The 16,414-nt window shown below is 67.7% G+C and overlaps 1 protein-coding gene across 2 annotated transcripts; it reads right to left on the reverse strand.

Annotated features, from left to right (window-relative positions):
- Positions 1-8,592: 8,592 nt before the first annotated feature.
- TNFRSF13C (TNF receptor superfamily member 13C) lies at positions 8,593-10,614 on the reverse strand (the record flags this gene model as incomplete). 2 transcript variants are annotated; one of them, XM_084876409.1, is made up of 3 exons in its annotated part: positions 10,075-10,614; positions 9,189-9,383; positions 8,593-8,774 (listed from the first exon to the last, which is right to left on the reverse strand). In XM_084876409.1, exons 1-3 carry the CDS (start codon positions 10,196-10,198, stop codon positions 8,593-8,595), a joined length of 501 nt encoding a protein of 166 aa, XP_084732535.1. In that variant the 5' UTR covers positions 10,199-10,614. The 2 variants fall into 2 exon arrangements, with proteins under 2 accessions (XP_084732535.1, XP_084732534.1); XM_084876408.1 differs by having other exon boundaries at positions 9,189-9,434.
- Positions 10,615-16,414: the final 5,800 nt, after the last annotated feature.

Below are 16,414 nucleotides of genomic sequence, written 5' to 3' on the forward strand. Positions count from 1 at the left end.
TGTTCTTTCCTCCCTGCTGAGCCCTCACTCAGTGCCCGGCTGTGGCTGTGCCCGGCTCAGGGAGAGCCTCCTGCCCCTCAGTGTCCCCACTTTAGGTGGGGGGCCGGTCTGGGCAGCCCTGGCCCGGGGAGACCCAGAGGGAGGTGACCGCTGTGCCCGCACAGAGCCGGGACGGCTGGGGTCTGCAGGGTCTGCCTGCCGGCCGGGTCAGTGGAAACAGAGAGAAGCTGGAGGCGCTGGCCCAGCAGTGCTCCCCGCCCCCCCCCCGACAGCACACACCCCCACCCCGGCCAACACTGACCCGCCTGAGGCCCCCGACAGCACACACCCCCACCCCGGCCAACACTGACCCGCCTGAGGCCCCCGACAGCACACACCCCCGCCCCTGCCAACACTGACCCGCCTGAGGCCCCGACCGCACGCCCCCCCCCCCCCCCCGCGGCCAACACTGACCCGCCTGAGGCCCCGACCGCACGCCCCCCCCCCTGCCAACACTGACCCGCCTGAGGCCCCGACCGCACGCCCCCCCCCCCCTGCCAACACTGACCCGCCTGAGGCCCCGACCGCACGCCCCCCCCCCCCCCCCCCCGCGGCCAACACTGACCCGCCTGAGGCCCCGACCGCACGCCCCCCCCCCCTGCCAACACTGACCCGCCTGAGGCCCCCGACGCCGGCACGGCCCCCACCTGCCCACGGTCTCCCCGCGATGCCCCCACCCCTCACCCGAGAGCTCCTGTTATCCTTTCCGAACCGACAACACCCACTGCGATCTCTGCCCTAACGGCCATTCGGCCTCCCCGGCCTCCGTGTTCTCTCAGCCAGACGGGCTGCCGGCACCGGGCACAGGGTTCGGGAGAGGCGCAGACACAGGCCGCCCGTGGGCCTGACGGCTGGTGAGAGCTGGTGAGAGCTGGTGAGAGCCGCCGAGGGGCTCCGGGCGCTGGGCTCCCATGTCCCGGCTGGCGAGGCGGTGGCAGGCAGAGGCCCGGGCCGGCTGCGGGCAGAGGGGTGCAGGGTTGGGGGGGCAGAGGGGTGCAGGGCTGGGGGGGACAGATGGGGCAGGGCTGGCTGCTGGCAGAGGGGTGCAGGGCTGGGGGGGCAGATGGGTGCAGGGCTGGGGGGGCAGATGGGGGCAGGGCTGGCTGCTGGCAGAGGGGTGCAGGGCTAGGGGGGCAGAGGGGTGCAGGGCTGGCTGCTGGCAGAGGGGTGCAGGGCTGGGGGGGCAGATGGGTGCAGGGCTGGCTGCTGGCAGAGGGGTGCAGGGCTGGGGGGGCAGATGGGTGCAGGGCTGGGGGGGCAGATGGGGGCAGGGCTGGCTGCTGGCAGAGGGGTGCAGGGCTGGGGGGGCAGATGGGTGCAGGGCTGGCTGCTGGCAGAGGGGTGCAGGGCTGGGGGGGCAAATGGGTGCAGGGCTGGGGGGGCAGAGGGGTGCAGGGCTGGGGGGGCAGGTGGGTGCAGGGCCGGAGGGGGGCTGGTGGGAGGGCCCCGCGCTCTTTGTCTCCCGGAGGGAGAGGAGAGGCAGCCGGTGACTCAGGCTCCAGCTGCGGGTGGGAGGAGGGGTGCGGGCTCCGGGCCGGAGCGAGGGGGGCCTGCGAGCTGCGGCTCAGGCTCCGTCCCCATCCCCCGAGCGCCCGCTCCCCGCTCCCCGCTCCCCGCGCGGCTGCAGACCCACATGACCGCCTGCTGAGCGCCCACCGGCCTCCCCGGCCCCAAAGGCCCGGAGCTGCGGCCCGAGCGGGCGCCACCGGGCCAGGGCGGGGCAGGTGCGGCGCGGGCCGGGCTGGGCCCCCCGCGTCCGTCCGCCCGTCCGCCCGCCCGCGGGTCCCCGGACACAGCTGCGAGGTCCGCTCCGCGCCCCCAAAGCCGGAGCCTCCTGCGCCCCCCAAACACCGCGCCCCGCACCCGGGCCTCGGCGAGTGGGGACCGGGAGCCGCGGAGCGGGTTTGGGGGGGCCCGGTGGGCGCGTTCGGGGGGGCCCGCCCCCTTTTCCTCCGCCCCCTCCGCCCCGGCCCCCCCTCTCCGCGGGTCCGGGCTCGGGGTCCCTGAGCCCCGCGCCCCTGACCCACCTACCGGCCGGCGCGTCCCTGTGGGAGCCCAGGCCGCGCCGGCGGTTGGCAGCCGGGGTGCCGCCGGGCTGACCGCGGAACCCGCAGGGAGCTTTCGCCGAACCTCCCCGGTCCGTCCGGACCTGGGGCTGGACCCGATCCTCAGCTCAGAGAGGGGAGGGGCTGAGACCCTGGGCGCCGGGCCCCGCGGCTGCCCCGCCTGAGAGTCCCGAGGGAAGGCCGGGCTGCCTGCTCCTCCCCCCACCCTGGCCCTGGGCCACCCCCCACCCCCCCCCTGAACCTGGGCCACCCCCCACCCACCACCCCTGACCCCTGGTCCTGGGCCACCTCTCCCACCCCCCACCACCCCTGACCCCTGGTCCTGGGCCACCTCTCCCACCCCCCCTGAACCTGGGCCACCCCCCACCCACCACCCCTGACCCCTGGTCCTGGGCCACCCCCCACCCCCCACCCCTGACCCCGGGCCACCCCTCCGGATCCCCACCGGCGCTGAGGGGGGCGGATGGTCGCGGAGTCAGAGCTCCGCCTCCGGGGCCAGAGCGGCCCCGCAGAGCCCATCGGAGCGCATCCCCAGAGCGGCCCGCGGGCCGGGCCTCCGGGAGCAACGAGGCGCCCCGTGGGGGCTGGAGGGGCGCTGGGGTTCCCTGCGGGTGGCTGTCCCCGCCCACCCCTCCCGCTTCTCCCCTGCCCCTGCTCGCTCCCCCTCCTGCTCCCCTTCCCGCTCCCCCTCCCGCTCCCCCTCCCGCTCCCCCTCCCGCACCCCCTCCCGCTCCCCCTCCCGCTCCCCCTCCCGCTCCCCCTCCCGCTCCCCCTCCCGCACCCCCTCCCGCTCCCCCTCCCGCACCCCCTCCCGCTCCCCCTCCCGCTCCCCCTCCCGCTCCCCCTCCCGCACCCCCTCCCGCTCCCCCTCCTCAGCCCTTAGCACACAGACCCGGGGACAGAATCAGCCCCAGAACCGCCTCAGGATTCAGGGCGAGCCGCCTCTCTGCAGCCTCCCTGCAGGCCGGACTGCCACCCCCCACCCCCCCATCCCCCGCCTGGGACACGCCCGGCCCCTGGGGGGTCGCCCTGTGCCCTGCCTGGTCTCTCCCATCAGACTGGGACCCAGTGCAAGGCCGGGGCTGGCCTCCCAGCACCCCAGCGTGGCCCAGGCACAAGCCGGGGTGTCGGGATCCGGTGTGATCATGGACAGTGAGTGATGGGCGGTCCCTGCCGAGCCCAGAGCCCCCGCCAGCTCTGAGGAGCCCCTCGGCAGAGGGGCTGCTGGAGGCGGGGACTCCGGGCAGCGAGGGCCCCTCCCGTGAAGGAGGTGGAGGCACGCCTCGGTGTCACATGACCTCTTTAATTTTTGAAAAAATTTTTTTGATTCCAGAGAGAGAGAGAGAGAAACGAATCATTGGTCAGCTGCCTCCTGCACACCCCACACTGGGATCGAGTTCACCACCCGGGCCTATGGCCGGACTGGGAATCAACTGGGAATGGAGCCGTGACCTCCTGGTTCATCAGCCCATGCTCAGCCGCCGAGCCCCGCCTGCCGGCCGAACCCCTTTCATCCCCAGCAGCTGGGGCCCAGCTCCATGTGGAAGCCGGAAACGCAGGAGAGATGGCACCGCTTCCAGAGGTGGGGCCTGTGGGGCCTCCTGCGAGGCAGAGGGAGGTAAGGGGCCGGTCCTCCTCCCTGGCCGCCAGCTGGGCCTCCCGCCCCCACCCGCCAGGCTGCGCGCAGGAAGTGAAAGGTGCCTGCAGGAAGCCCAGGAGGAACCGAGACTTCAGCCCTTCAGCCCTTCAGCCACCCCGCCCCACCCTCCTTCAGGAGAAACCGGCTGGACCAGGGGACTGGGGGGGAGGCTTCCCCGGTCCCCACCCCAAAAGCAGCTCTTCCGGTCTCTTTGGATGCCTCTCCCTGCAGGAGACCAGCTGGGGAGGGACAGCTTTGAAGAGTGAGGAAATGAGTAGGACCGGGGTCAGTCCCTGACCAGGGCACCTGTGTCCATGGCTTCCGGATGGGGCATGGGTCCCAGGGCCCCTGTGTCCATGGCCTTCCGGGTGGGGCAGGGGCCGGGACCCACGCCTGGGTCTAGCCCAGCTCCACCCCTGCTCATTGAATCTCGGGCCAGATCCCTGACCTCCTCAGGCCTCTCTTTTCCTGTCAGCAAAACGTGCCATATAATCGGTCCCCATTTGCAGAAAAGCAATTCAACCAACAGGAGCCGTTAAAAAGGTCAAGGCCTTGTCTGGCCAGTGTTGCTCAATGGTTAAGCATCAACCAATGAACCAGGAGGCCATGGTTCGATTCCTGGTCAGGACACATGCCCAGGGTTCAGGCTCAATCCCCAGTAGGGGGCGTGCAGGAGGCAGTCAATCTACTATTCTCTCATCATTGATGTCTCTATCCCTCTCTCCCCTTTCCTCTCTCTGAAATCAATAAAAACATATTTAAAATAAATAAATAGGAAGGTCGAGGCCTTTGGTTGCAACAACTCTTCTTGTAGATAAATCTTTGCCTACAGAGACGTAGGCAAAGATTTATCTACAAGAAGGTGCTACTGCCTAGCTGGTTTGGCTCAGTGGGTAGAGCATAAAGGGTCCCAGGGTTGATTGCAGTCAAAGGCACTGTGGGGTCCCTGACCAGAGTACGCCGGAGGTTCAAGGCCGACTCGCCATTCCTACGTGTACAGGCAAGGGCACAGCAGTATTGCTAGAGGCCCCTTGTGCCCTGCGCATGCCCGGGGCAGTGACTCAGCAGTCCCACACCTTTATGTCACCTGCTGATGCTAATGTGGCACTGGTGGCACTGATTGGCAGGAGGACTCTTGAGTGTGTGTGTGTGTTTCTGTGTGTGTGTGTTTCTGTGTGTGTGTTTCTGTGTTTCTGTGTGTGTTTCTGTGTGTGTGTCTGTGTGTGTTTCTGTGTGTGTGTGTGTGTTTCTGTGTGTGTGTTTCTGTGTGTGTGTGTGTGTGTGTGTGTGGACAAGGTGCCACTGACAGTTGTGGCTGCTTTGTTCCTAATAAAGCATGTCCCACACACCTATGTCATTCTTGTGCTCTTCCAATTTCCTGCACCTGGAGGGGAGGGGTCAGGTCCCCGGCTGAGGACCTTGTCCCCAGCAGGCTCCTACCTCATCTGCAGGTTCCATCCCTGGCCCTGGTAGGGACGTGTGTGGGAGGCAACCAATCTACGTGTCTCTCGCACATCGATGTTTCTCTCTCTCTCCCCCTCTCCCTTCCACTTTCCAAACAAAATCAGTGGAAAAATATCCTCAGGTGAGGATTAACAAAACAAAGCAGGCATGCCGAAACCGGTTTGGCTGTGGTAGAGCGTCGGTCTGAGGACTGAAAGGTCCCAGGTTCGATTCCAGTCAAGGGCATGTACCTGGGTTGCGGGCACATCCCCAGTAGGGGGTGTGCAAGAGGCAGCTGGTCGATGTTTCTCTCTCATCGACGTTTCTAGCGCTCTCTCTCCCTTCCTCTCTGTAAAAAATCAATAAAAAATATTTAAAAAACAACATCAACAAAAAACAAAGCAGGCGCTACTGCCTCCGTTACAATCTCAGTAGTCTCCCCTGAGCCGTGGGAGAGTGGGTCCGACACCCCCAGGGGATGCCAACGACAGTGCTGAACCCCACATGTACCATGCTTTTTCCTATAACACATTCCTGTAATAAACTTTAATGTGTAAATCAGGCCCAGGAGGAGATTGGCACAATAACCCATAACAGAACAGTGATAACCACGCTCTGTAATGACAGTTGTGTGGCGGGGGCCTCTCTCCTCAGGGGTCTTCTCGGTCTGTGGGCTCATGCTTTCTGGCCCAGTGCGTCGCCGTCGGCCAGAACCTGTTTTCCGTTCAAGCCTCTCACTCACAAGCGTAAGGTCCTTTCCATCCTGACCCAGCACTCACCACCCCCTGTGGCTGCAGCTTTGGCAGTCTGAGGCACAACAGCGAAACCAGCATCAACTCCTGTGGCCCCTTCACGATTTCACGGGGAGAAGATGTGTTCTCACTGTAAGGTGACCAGGCGCCCCGCTTTTGGCGGGACAGTCCCGATTTTTAACTATTTGTTCTGCGTCCCGCGGCGTTTTAAAAAAGTCTGGTCACCTTAACTTTATGGCTTCCGTTTGGTTCTATGAATTGCCAGCACCACCACTCTGGTGTTGGGGGGGGATGACTAAGTAGAATAAGGGGGACTCAGCACCAGCACCGCGAGGCCAAGGTGGCCAGGTGGCCAAGAGGCTGGGGGGTGGGGGTGGACGGCACGGAGACTGGCCGGAGGGGACGGGGGGGGGGGACCGTGGTGGCTACCAGCCCCTGGGCTCCCCTGGGGACCAGGATCCACCTCCGGGCAGGTGGGAGCAGGGCGGCACTCAGGACAGCGCGCAATTTAAAACCCACAGACGTTTCGTTTGGGAATCCCCCGTTTAATGTCCTGGGCCCTCGGTCACCAGAAAGGGGAGCTGCGGGTGAGGGGGAACCATGTGAAAACGAAGTGAACCGAATGCTGCAGCGCCAGCTCTTCCACGTTTGTAAGTTTTCATCTTGTGGATGAAGCGCTGAAAGAGGAGACTCCTGTGTGACAGCCGAGACGTGACCGCGTGTGTGCAGGATGATTGCAGTGAGGCAGGAAGTCCACCACGTGGCCTGGTGCTGCTGGGTGAGGGGCCTTTTTCTGCAGACTCCATCCCGGCTCTCGGTCTCAGACTTCCCAAAGCGGCCACAGAATGCATGCCTTGATTTTTAAAATTAAAAACATCTGCTCGAAGCAAACACAGCCCCCCCCACCCCTCCAGCAGGTGCTGCAACAAAGACCAAATGAGGGCATCTTCCAAGGCTCCTTAGAGAGCAGCCGAGCACAGAGGGCCAGAGACTCGAGGCCCTGGCGGGGAGGGGGTCCCTCCTGGGGGCTGGGGCGAGGCTCACCGCCTCCTTGCCCACCCCTCCCCTGGCCTCTGCTGCCGGTTCGTCCCTAGTTAACTCCCCTTTTGTTATTTGCTGGATGACAATGCTGGCAAGTCTTCTCCTTCTGTGGGTCTCAGTTTCCTCATCTGTAAAATGGGCGGGGGGAGGGGGGGCGTGGAGGAGGGAATGATAATTCGCCAAGGTTCCAGTCCTCCTCTGAGGGTCACGGCCAAAGAGAACTTTGTGTCGGCCCCCGTTTTTCTGAAAAGGAAACTGAGACTGGAGAGGAAGCGGCACATCGGCCAGAGGCTCAGCCAGGACTGGGGGGGGGGGGGGGGGGGGGCAGAGCTTTGCATGTCTAGGCCCCAGAGGCGTTTCAACCACTTGTTTCCCCTCCAGGCAGCCGGCTCCGGTGGAAAAGGGGGCTGGGGGAGGGGGTGGCCTGAAGCAGCTCAGAAGGAGGAGCGTGCATGACGACCGACCGTGGAGGGCCTGCCCCTCACCCTCCTGCCTACTGCACCACCTTACCTCCCCCCCCCCCCCCCCCCCCGCCACCTGGCCCCGTGGAGGGAGGGCATCTGAGCTGTGGGGGGAGGGAGCAGCTGGGAAGAGACTCTTAGACGTGAGTGTCCAGGTCCGGGGGGGGGGGGGCGGGGGAGGACTGGCTGGTGATGGCTCCTGAGCTGGGAGAGGAGGGGGATCTGCCGGGCAGTTCCGGTGTCCGGTGGGGAAGAGGGGAGCCCGCAGCATCAGTACACGGGACAGCGGTGGCCAAGGCCCCTCAGGGGACAGAACGGCCCCCAGACCCCATCTCCCGACTCCCAGTGCAGTGCTCCTTCCGAGACGCTGAGCTGTAAGCAGGTCCAAGGCCGCCTCGCAGGGGGAGTCCGGTCAGGAGGGCTGAGCCCAGGCAGGAGGCTGGCAAGACAGGCTGAGGGAGCACCGGCACCTCGGTCGAGGAGCAGTCCCACTGGGAAGTGGGTGGGCCCAGGGGCTGGCACACACAGGCAAGGTGGCCCCGCACTGGGCCTAGGACTTGGGGAGGGCAGGCCACAGGCCTGTGACGAAGCCTCCTGCAGGCCTGGGCCCGGGCGGCTGAGTGAGCTCTGCCCGCAGCTCCAGGAGGGGGGAGGCGGCGCCAGGGGGGCCGGGGCCTTGGAAGCCGCCCCGGAGTGGCTCAGAGCGACGGGCTCCGAGCGTCCGCACAGTCCAGGCTGCTCCGTGGAGCCACCTTGTGTTAAATCCCAAAGGAGCCCTCCTCGGGCGTGGGGCAGCCAGGTGCCGGTTAGAAGCGGGCAGCCTGAGAGTGAGAGCTACAGACGTTCTAAACCAGCTCCGAGGCTCGCGTCCCCCGCGGGCCCTCCTCCTGGACGCGCTCGCGTGGCGGGGCTCCCCGCTCAGAGTGCTCCTGTCACAGCGCCGGCTCCTCAGCACAGCCTGCGAGGCCCCAGCACGATGGGCGGGCGTCCGTCCCCACGGTGCCCGCGGCCAGTGTCTGCGGCTCTGCGGGCTCGGCCCGGAGCGGCCTGGTTCCAGGAAGGGGCAGGTGGACGGGGCGAAGAGCCGGATCCGACCTCCAGCCCCGCAGCCGATGGCCCCGGAGGCCAGGGCCCTCCTGCCCCGCCCATGGCTACTGCTGCTCAGGCCCGGCCGTCTTCGTGGTCACCAGCTCGGTGGAGCCCAGCTCCGTGGCGGGCACGGGGACGCTGTGGGCCGGGGGCATGGCGGCTGGGTCTTCCCCGGGGGCAGGCCAGACGGGCCCGGGGGCATCCAGGGGCCCGGAGGAGAGGACGATGACGGTGTCCAGGGGCTCTGAGGGGGAGGGGGCAGGGTCAGGAATGGCCCAGCCTCCCAGCCTGTCGGGGGCTCCCTGAGGCCAGTCCTCCCACAGGGAAGTGCTGGAGGCTTCCTGGGGTGACGTGAGGGCCGGCAGGACAGGAAGTGCTGAGAGGGAGCCAAGTGGGGGTGCTGACAGGAGAGAGGAAGTGTGGCAGCCAGTGTGCCCACCCGGAGAGACCAAGCCAGACCCCTACCCTGGGCTCCCCGCTGGGACTCCTCACGTGGGGCCGGTAGCCACCGCGGTCCCCCCCCCAATCTCCCCCTCCCCCCACCCCCCGGCTCGGCCTGAGACCCTCCGAGCAGCTTCCCCCCTTTAGTTCCCCCCCGGAGCCCTCCCCACCCGCCCCCTCGGGCTGGGCAGCGCCCCCGGGCTCACGCAGAACCTACCGTCGTCCAGCGCGGTGTCCGGGGCCTCGGGGGGCGCGGGCCGCCGCAGCCGCCACCAGCCCAGCGCGGCCGCCAGCACCAGGGCCAGCGCCAGGCCCAGCAGCGCGGGGGCGCCCAGCAGCAGCGCCCCGGGCCCCGCGCCCGCCTCCCGCGGCCGCACCGCCGTCCCCGCCGCCGCGCTGCTCGGCTCGGCCGCTAGAGGGGGGGGCGGGGAGCGGGGCAGCAGGCGGGGGTCGGGGGGCGAGGCTGGACAGGGGGGGGAGGGAGGAGGAGAGGGAGGGGAGGAGTGCACGGAGACGGGGAGAGGGGGAGAGGGGTGGCGGGGCGCACGGAGAGGGGGAGAGGGGGAGAGGGGTGGCGGGGCGCACAGAGAGGGGTGGCGGGGCGCACGGAGGGGGGTGGCGGGGCGCACGGAGGGGGGTGGCGGGGCGCACGGAGAGGGGTGGCGGGGCGCACGGAGAGGGGTGGCGGGGCGCACGGAGGGGGGTGGCGGGGCGCACGGAGAGGGGTGGCGGGGCGCACGGAGAGGGGTGGCGGGGCGCACGGAGAGGGGGAGAGGGGGAGAGGGGTGGCGGGGCGCACGGAGAGGGGGAGAAGGGGAGAGGGGTGGCGGGGCGCACGGAGGGGGGTGGCGGGGCGCACGGAGGGGGGTGGCGGGGCGCACGGAGAGGGGTGGCGGGGCGCACGGAGAGGGAGAGGACGGTAAGGGCCACGCGGGGCGCTGGTCCCCACCCAGGCCCGGCCCACGACCCCAATTCGCCCCCCAATTCGCCCCCCACGCGGGGTGCTGTGCCAGGGCTCTGGCGGGTTACCCCTCTCCCCGCTCCCTTCCCCCTCTGCCCCCTCCCCGGTCCCCCCAGGCCCCGCGAGCAGCCGTCGCGCCTACCCGGGGGCTCCGGCGTGCGGAGGAGGCTGCAGGCCACGCACACGCGCACCAGCGGGTCGAAGCACTCGGGCTGCGGGCACCGCGAGGGCGGCCCGCTGCGGCCCCGCCGGCCCCGCGCCCCCATGCTGCCCCGCCGGCGCCCGGCTGGCACTGAGGCCGCGCCGGAGGAAACGGGGAGGGGGAGAAAGGGGGCCCAATCACCGCCGGCCCCGCCCTCCCGCGCTGGGTGGGACCTCTGCCCCCGGGCCCGGCCCGCTCCCCAGGCCTGCTGCCTGCGGTTCCTCCATCCAAGCACCCAACCATCACCCGTGGGTGCCCGCTGGCGGGGCCAGGGCCCAGGGACCGGGCTGGGCAGCGGAGGAAGGCCTGCAGCCAGGACAGACTCTGGGCGGCCCCCTCTGTCCTGCTCCCAAGCTGGTGGCCACAGGCAACCTCCTGCAGCCGCTCCCCCCCCCCCCCTCCTCTGGGGAGCCCTCCCGCCTTTCCCCGCAGAGCTGCTCCGGTCGTCATTCCCACCGGGGCGCACTGGCTGTGCCCCAGGGGACCCCGCACTGCCCGCCGCCCGCCCGCCGCAGCGCTGCTGGCACCACCACGAGGGTGCAGGGGCTATGGAGATGGAGGGGCGGGGCTGGATGGACGGGGTCTGACAGAAGGGGCCCGGGGTGCAAAGGCCTCAAGGCCCGAACACGCAGGCCAGGGAGTGCTCGGGAGGCTGGCCTGGGCCTGGACGTCTGGCCAGAAGGCTGGGGAACTGCCAGGGCTTCAAGCAGGGAATGTCACATTGTCTGCTGGCGAGGAACCCAGCACAGGGGGCCCGGGGCACAGGGGGCACGGGGCACAGGGGGCACGGGGCACGGGGGGCACGGGGCACGGGGCACGGGGCACGGGGCACGGGGGGGACGGGGGGATGGGGGGCACGGGGGGCACGGGGGGCACGGGGGGCACAGGGGGCACGGGGCACGGGGGGGACGGGGGGCACGGGGCACGGGGGGGACGGGGGGCACGGGGGGCACGGGGCACGGGGCACGGGGGGCACGGGGGGCACGGGGGGCACGGGGCACGGGGGGCACGGGGCACGGGGGGCACGGGGGGCACGGGGGGGATGGGGGGCACAGGGGGCACGGGGGGCACGGGGGCACGGGGCACGGGGGGCACGGGGGGCACAGGGGCACGGGGCAGCCAAGGGCCTAGAGAGCTGTCTCCAGACCCTCGGCAGGAGGGGGCTCAGACCTACAGGTGGACAGGCAGACCCAGTACCCCCCCCCCACTCTGCACTGCTTTCTCGGGAGACTGGGTGCCGGCCGCTCACCTCTGTTTCACGAGGCCCCTAGGTCTGTCTCCCTTTCCCAGTGTTTGGGCTCCCCACCTTGTCTCTCACCCCTCTCTCTCACACTGTCTCACACACACACACACACGCACACGAACACGCACACGCACAGACATGCACTCCCCCTCACCCTTCACTTCGGCTGCCCCTCCCCGGGGCAGGGCTGGCAGAGACCAGCGTGGAGCTCACTTAGTGCCTCGTGGTGGGCCACACGGGCCCCTCAGCACCCAGAGGAAGGAGGACCTGCCAGGGGCCGGGGAGCCAGCTTGGGGCAGGAGTGGCTCTCTGGCCGGCAAAGGGGGCTGGGGACCTTCCAGGCAGAGAGACTCGTGGGGGCAAAGGCTTGGAGGGTGCAGGGGGCGCTCTCGGGGGACAGGCCTGGCCCCTGCCCAGGCAATGATGCAGGGGGGCTGCGGCCACAGGCGCCCAGGCAGGAGGAGCCCGGGAGTGTCCTGTGGAGGGGCAGGCCCTCTGGCTGGAGGGCAGGCCCTCTGCGTCGTGCTCAGCAGGAACCGCGTCTCCGGCCACCGTGGAGCTGGAGATGGCAGTGAGGAGGCGGCACAGGGTCCGGGGCGGGGAGGAAGGAATGACTGGAGCAGGGGAACCGGACTGGCCGCGGTTCTGGCTCGGGGCCTCTGAGGCTCACATAGAACCCCAGGGCCAGCCTGAGAAGCCCTGGCCTGCTGCCTCCCCGCCCCTGCCCACGGGCCAGCGCCTCCGGCAGGAAGGTGTAGGTGGCGGAGCAGCTGCGAAGGAGAAGTGGGTGTGGGTGGGGGTGTGGGTGTGGGTGTGGGTGTGTGATGAGGGGGTGGAGGAGCCAGGAGCCTGCACGGGAACCAGGCAGAGGAGTGGGGGTGAGGGGAGAAGACTGGGCCCCCGCCACCCCCATGCCCGCTGGTGTTATCCCCCGTCACCCTCCGGCCTGCAGAGCCCTCACTGAACCCCGAACCAGACCCTGGGGCAGGCGGAGGCCGATCCGGGGAGAGGGTGGGCCGGTCTGAGGCCACTCGTAGGAGCCTCCTCTGACCCCGGCAGAGAGCAGAGGCGGGGGTGGCCCTCGGGCCCCAGCCTGAGCGGGGATTGGCCGGGCAGCCCCGAGGGGGACGCAGGCGCTCTTATAGGACACTGGTGCCTTCTGGGGCCTCCGCTGCCCACAGGGCAGGTGCCAGGACAGAGCGGGCAGCCGGGAAGGCCTGTGGGGTCCGTGCCCGCGGTGTGTGCCGGTGCCTGGCCCCCACAGCCCTTCTTCGTGTCTCCTAAATGGGGGCCTCCCGGCTCGGCTCGGACGCTGCGCAGTGAAGGGAAATGTCCCCCTCAGACCCAGGGGGGATGGAGGTCGCCCTCCATGGGCCTGTTCTTCGCAGCAATGTCTGCTCATTGCTTCCCTCCCGTCCTCAGCGCCACCACTGATGGCGAGACGTGGCCGAGAGGGCGGAGCTAACGTTTCTAAAATCGATGTGGTTCTTGCAAATTTTCCTCGTTCTTTTAATAGTTCTGACTTTAAATGACTCGTTCTTGGGAAGTCATCGGGGACCTGGTTCTGAGAAGCCCTTCGTACGCTTTCTCGGGTTTTCGTTCAAGGGGAAGTGTTTTTGGACGAACTTTTTAAAAGGATGATTCATTCGGGGTCTGTCCGGGAGAGGGGCATCTCCCTGGTCCCTGTCCCCAAATTCCCCGCAGAGCGCCCTCCCAGCGCCGCTGCCCCCGGCCCTGGCACAGCGTCTTTTCAGATGGACCCGGGGCTCCGAGGGGCAGGGGTGACCCAGCACATCCAGGGCCCCGGCGGGGGCTGTGCTCAGCCAGCCGTGCCGCGGGCCTGCCCTTCACGCCTCGGGGACGGGTGGGGAAGTGGGAGCTCGGGGGCCGCCGGACAAGCCCGGTGCTGTGGGGGGGCAGCCCCTCAGGGCAGAGAGGCCCAGCCCCCAGATCTGGATATGAAAGTGCTGCCGAGGCCCGGATACACCGTGTACTTGGCTAAAAATACGTTTGTGTGTGATTCTGTGAGTGATACCTGAACACATTCTCGTGGAAAAAACCCCAACAGCCTGGAGCCTGAGTAAGAAAGGGCATCCCCTGGGGGGGCCTCTCCTCGCACCGAGGTCTGCCAGCCCGGCCGGGGGTGCGGGGAACTCGGCCCCGCAGGCTCTGGCTGGGGGGGGGGGGTGCGGGGTGCAGGGCTCCCATCAGACACCGCCTCTCATTTCCCAAAGCCTCACCCACACCCGCTCGCTCAGGCCGGTCCAGGCTCTGGGACAGAGCAGGCAGCCAGAGACCAAACCCAGACAGCGCCGCCACTGAGCCTGGAGGGGAACCTGGGAGAAAGTTCCGGAGGGAAGGGGGCCAGGGGGCAGCGAGTCAGGGAAGAAGGCCTGGCCAGACCTTGGGACAGGGGACAGAAATGAGGGGACCCCTGAGGGCACCTGGGGAGGAGCGGCGAGGCCGGCCACACCAGTCACGGGAGAATGGAACCGCCCGGCCCTGTGCCTCACCCCTGTGGGGAGGTGGCATCGATTCGACTTTATTCATTTTAAAACAAACATATATATATATATAATTTTTTAAAAATATATTTTTCTTATTGATTTTTCACAGAGAGGAAGGGAGAGGGATAGAGAGTTAGGAACATTGATCTGCTGCTTCCTGCACATTCCCTACTGGGGATGTGCCCGCAACCAAGGTACATGCCCTTGACCGGAATCGAACCTGGGACCCTTGACATTCTATCCACTGAGTCAAACTGGTCAGGGCAGATTCTACTTTACAAAGAGGAAAGCAATCTCAGAAGGACAGGGATGAGCCAGGCAGCCCCTCACCCGACAGACACATGTCTAGGGGCCATACTCTCAGCAGAGGATGGCTGGAGGGGCCTGTGGCCGAGCATAGTAGGAAGGAACCAAGTGCTGGGCACCCAACCCCTCCGGCCTGGCTTTGCTGGGTCATCATCAGTCAAACCAGGAAAGTACCAGATGTTCCCGACCTACCCCCCCCCCCCAAAGTGTTTGGTTTAGTCCCAAGAAAGGCTGCCTCCCACCCAGGTCAGGGGCACTGGGGACTGCCCCCCCACTGTCCCTCCCGGAGCTGGTCCTCAGAGACCCCAGTCCATAGGAGGGACTCAGATTTGGGGGGTGCAGCCCCCCCCCCGCCCCGGGCCTGCCAGTGTCTGAATGAAGTCCTTTCACAATGATTCACTGCCTGCCCGCCAGGCCCCGGGGAGCTGCGGGAAGGGGGTGAGGCCGGCGGGACCGTGGAGAGGGGCCCTTTGTATGGGGGTCCTGCCAGGTGGGCCTGGCCCAGCACGGCTGGGGGTGGGGCACCCCATGGTGGGGCTTCAGCTCTGAGCTCCCCGCTCCCCTCGCCTACCTCAGACCCCCCGGCCACTGTCTGCGGACAGACACGGGACAGCGCCGGGAGAGGGGTCAGCCTCACAGAGGCTCTGGGGTTCAGGGACGGGAAGTGGCTGCACCAGGTGACACCGCAGGGCGGCCAGGCCTTTCCCGCTGATCACCTCCCCTCCACAGCCCAGGCCGCCCTGCCTTTGCCGGCGGGAGGCCGGCGCCATGCTGAGCCCCCTCCGCACCAGGAGGCCCTGCCGCCTGAGCGGCCAGGATCCTGGGGCCTGGCCATCCTGGCAGACCCGAGTCCTGGGGCCGGCCTGGGGGTGGGGGGAGGGCGCGGAGAGAGCTGCCCTCGGCCAGGTGGCCTGAGGGGACAACAGAGCCCCCGGAGGGCCTGGCTGCGGGAGGGGGCTCAGCTCCTTGGGGGACGAGGTGGCTGCTGGGTCCCAGCCCGCAGGCTCGCAGGTGCTGGCAGCCGGGACAGTCGCGTATCATCGCTCCCCTCCCACCCCCACCCCCGCCTGACACTTGGCCTGACACTTGGACGGCTTCCAGGTCCTCGGCTGAGGTGCCACTTCTCTCGTTCAAGGGCACCAGGTGGCAAAGAAAACATGGCACAGGACTGGAGAGAGGTGCCCGCGCTGGCTGGGGAGGGAGGGAGGACGGGACTCAGGAGGACGGGGCAGGCTGGGCACGGATGCTTCCCTGCTCACCCTCTCCTCTCGAAGGCTCCTGTGCCGGGTGCTCCCCAGTCCTGTCCCGAGGGGCAGAGCCCCGCAGGGGAGGGGAGTGACTGCAGACTGTCCCGCATCCCCCTCTCCCACCCCAGCGGCACTTTCCCAGGCACAGGCCACAGGCCCACGTCTCGCTATGTCCCAGTCCAGGGCCTGCCAAGCCTTTGCTCACCAGCTGGCCAAGTAAGAGAGCTAGAGCCGGCCGGTGTGGCTCAGTAGCCGGGCTTCGACCTGTGAACCAGGGGGTCACGGTTCAATTCCCGGTCAGGGCACATGCGGGTTGGGGGCTCGACCCCCAGCGTGGGGTGTGCGGGAGGCACCTGATGGAGAGATGATTCCCTCGTCATTGATGTTCCTCTCCCTCTCTCTGAGATCAATACAAACATTAAAAACCAACAAGAGCTGGGACCGGTTTGGCTCAGTGGATAGAGTGTCGGCCTGCGGACTGAAAGGTCCCGGGTTCGATTCCGGTTGAGGGCATGTACCTTGGTTGTGGCCACATCCCCAGTAGGGGGTGTGCAAGAGGCAGCTGATCGATGATTCTCTCTCATCGATGTTTCTAACTCTCTATACCTCTCTCTTCCTTGCTGTGAAAAATCAATAAAACAAATTTTTTAAAAATAATAAAAAATAAATAAAATAAAAACCAACGAGAAAACCGGGGGGAAAGCCGAGGGCTGGCCAGACGTGGGCTCCGCAGCCGAGCGGCTCTGAGGCCGGGACACACCTCCGATCAGTCTCGGTTTCACTCGCTGTGAAATGGGGAAGCAGCCGGCTCGCAGGCTGCGGGGGAGACGGGTGGCTGAGAAGGCTCCGCAGAGCGTGACGTGCTCCGAGGCCGGGACCTCGGGCCTCAGCGGAAACCCCGGGGCTGAGCACTCGCGGGCAGGAGGCTGCCTGAGACAGGCAGGTGTCCGCCCCCTGAGGGAGGGGTGGGCGCGGTG

Source organism: Pipistrellus hanaki (genome assembly GCF_964339955.1).
Source record: "Pipistrellus hanaki genome assembly, chromosome: 3".
Lineage (NCBI taxonomy): Eukaryota > Metazoa > Chordata > Mammalia > Chiroptera > Vespertilionidae > Pipistrellus > Pipistrellus hanaki.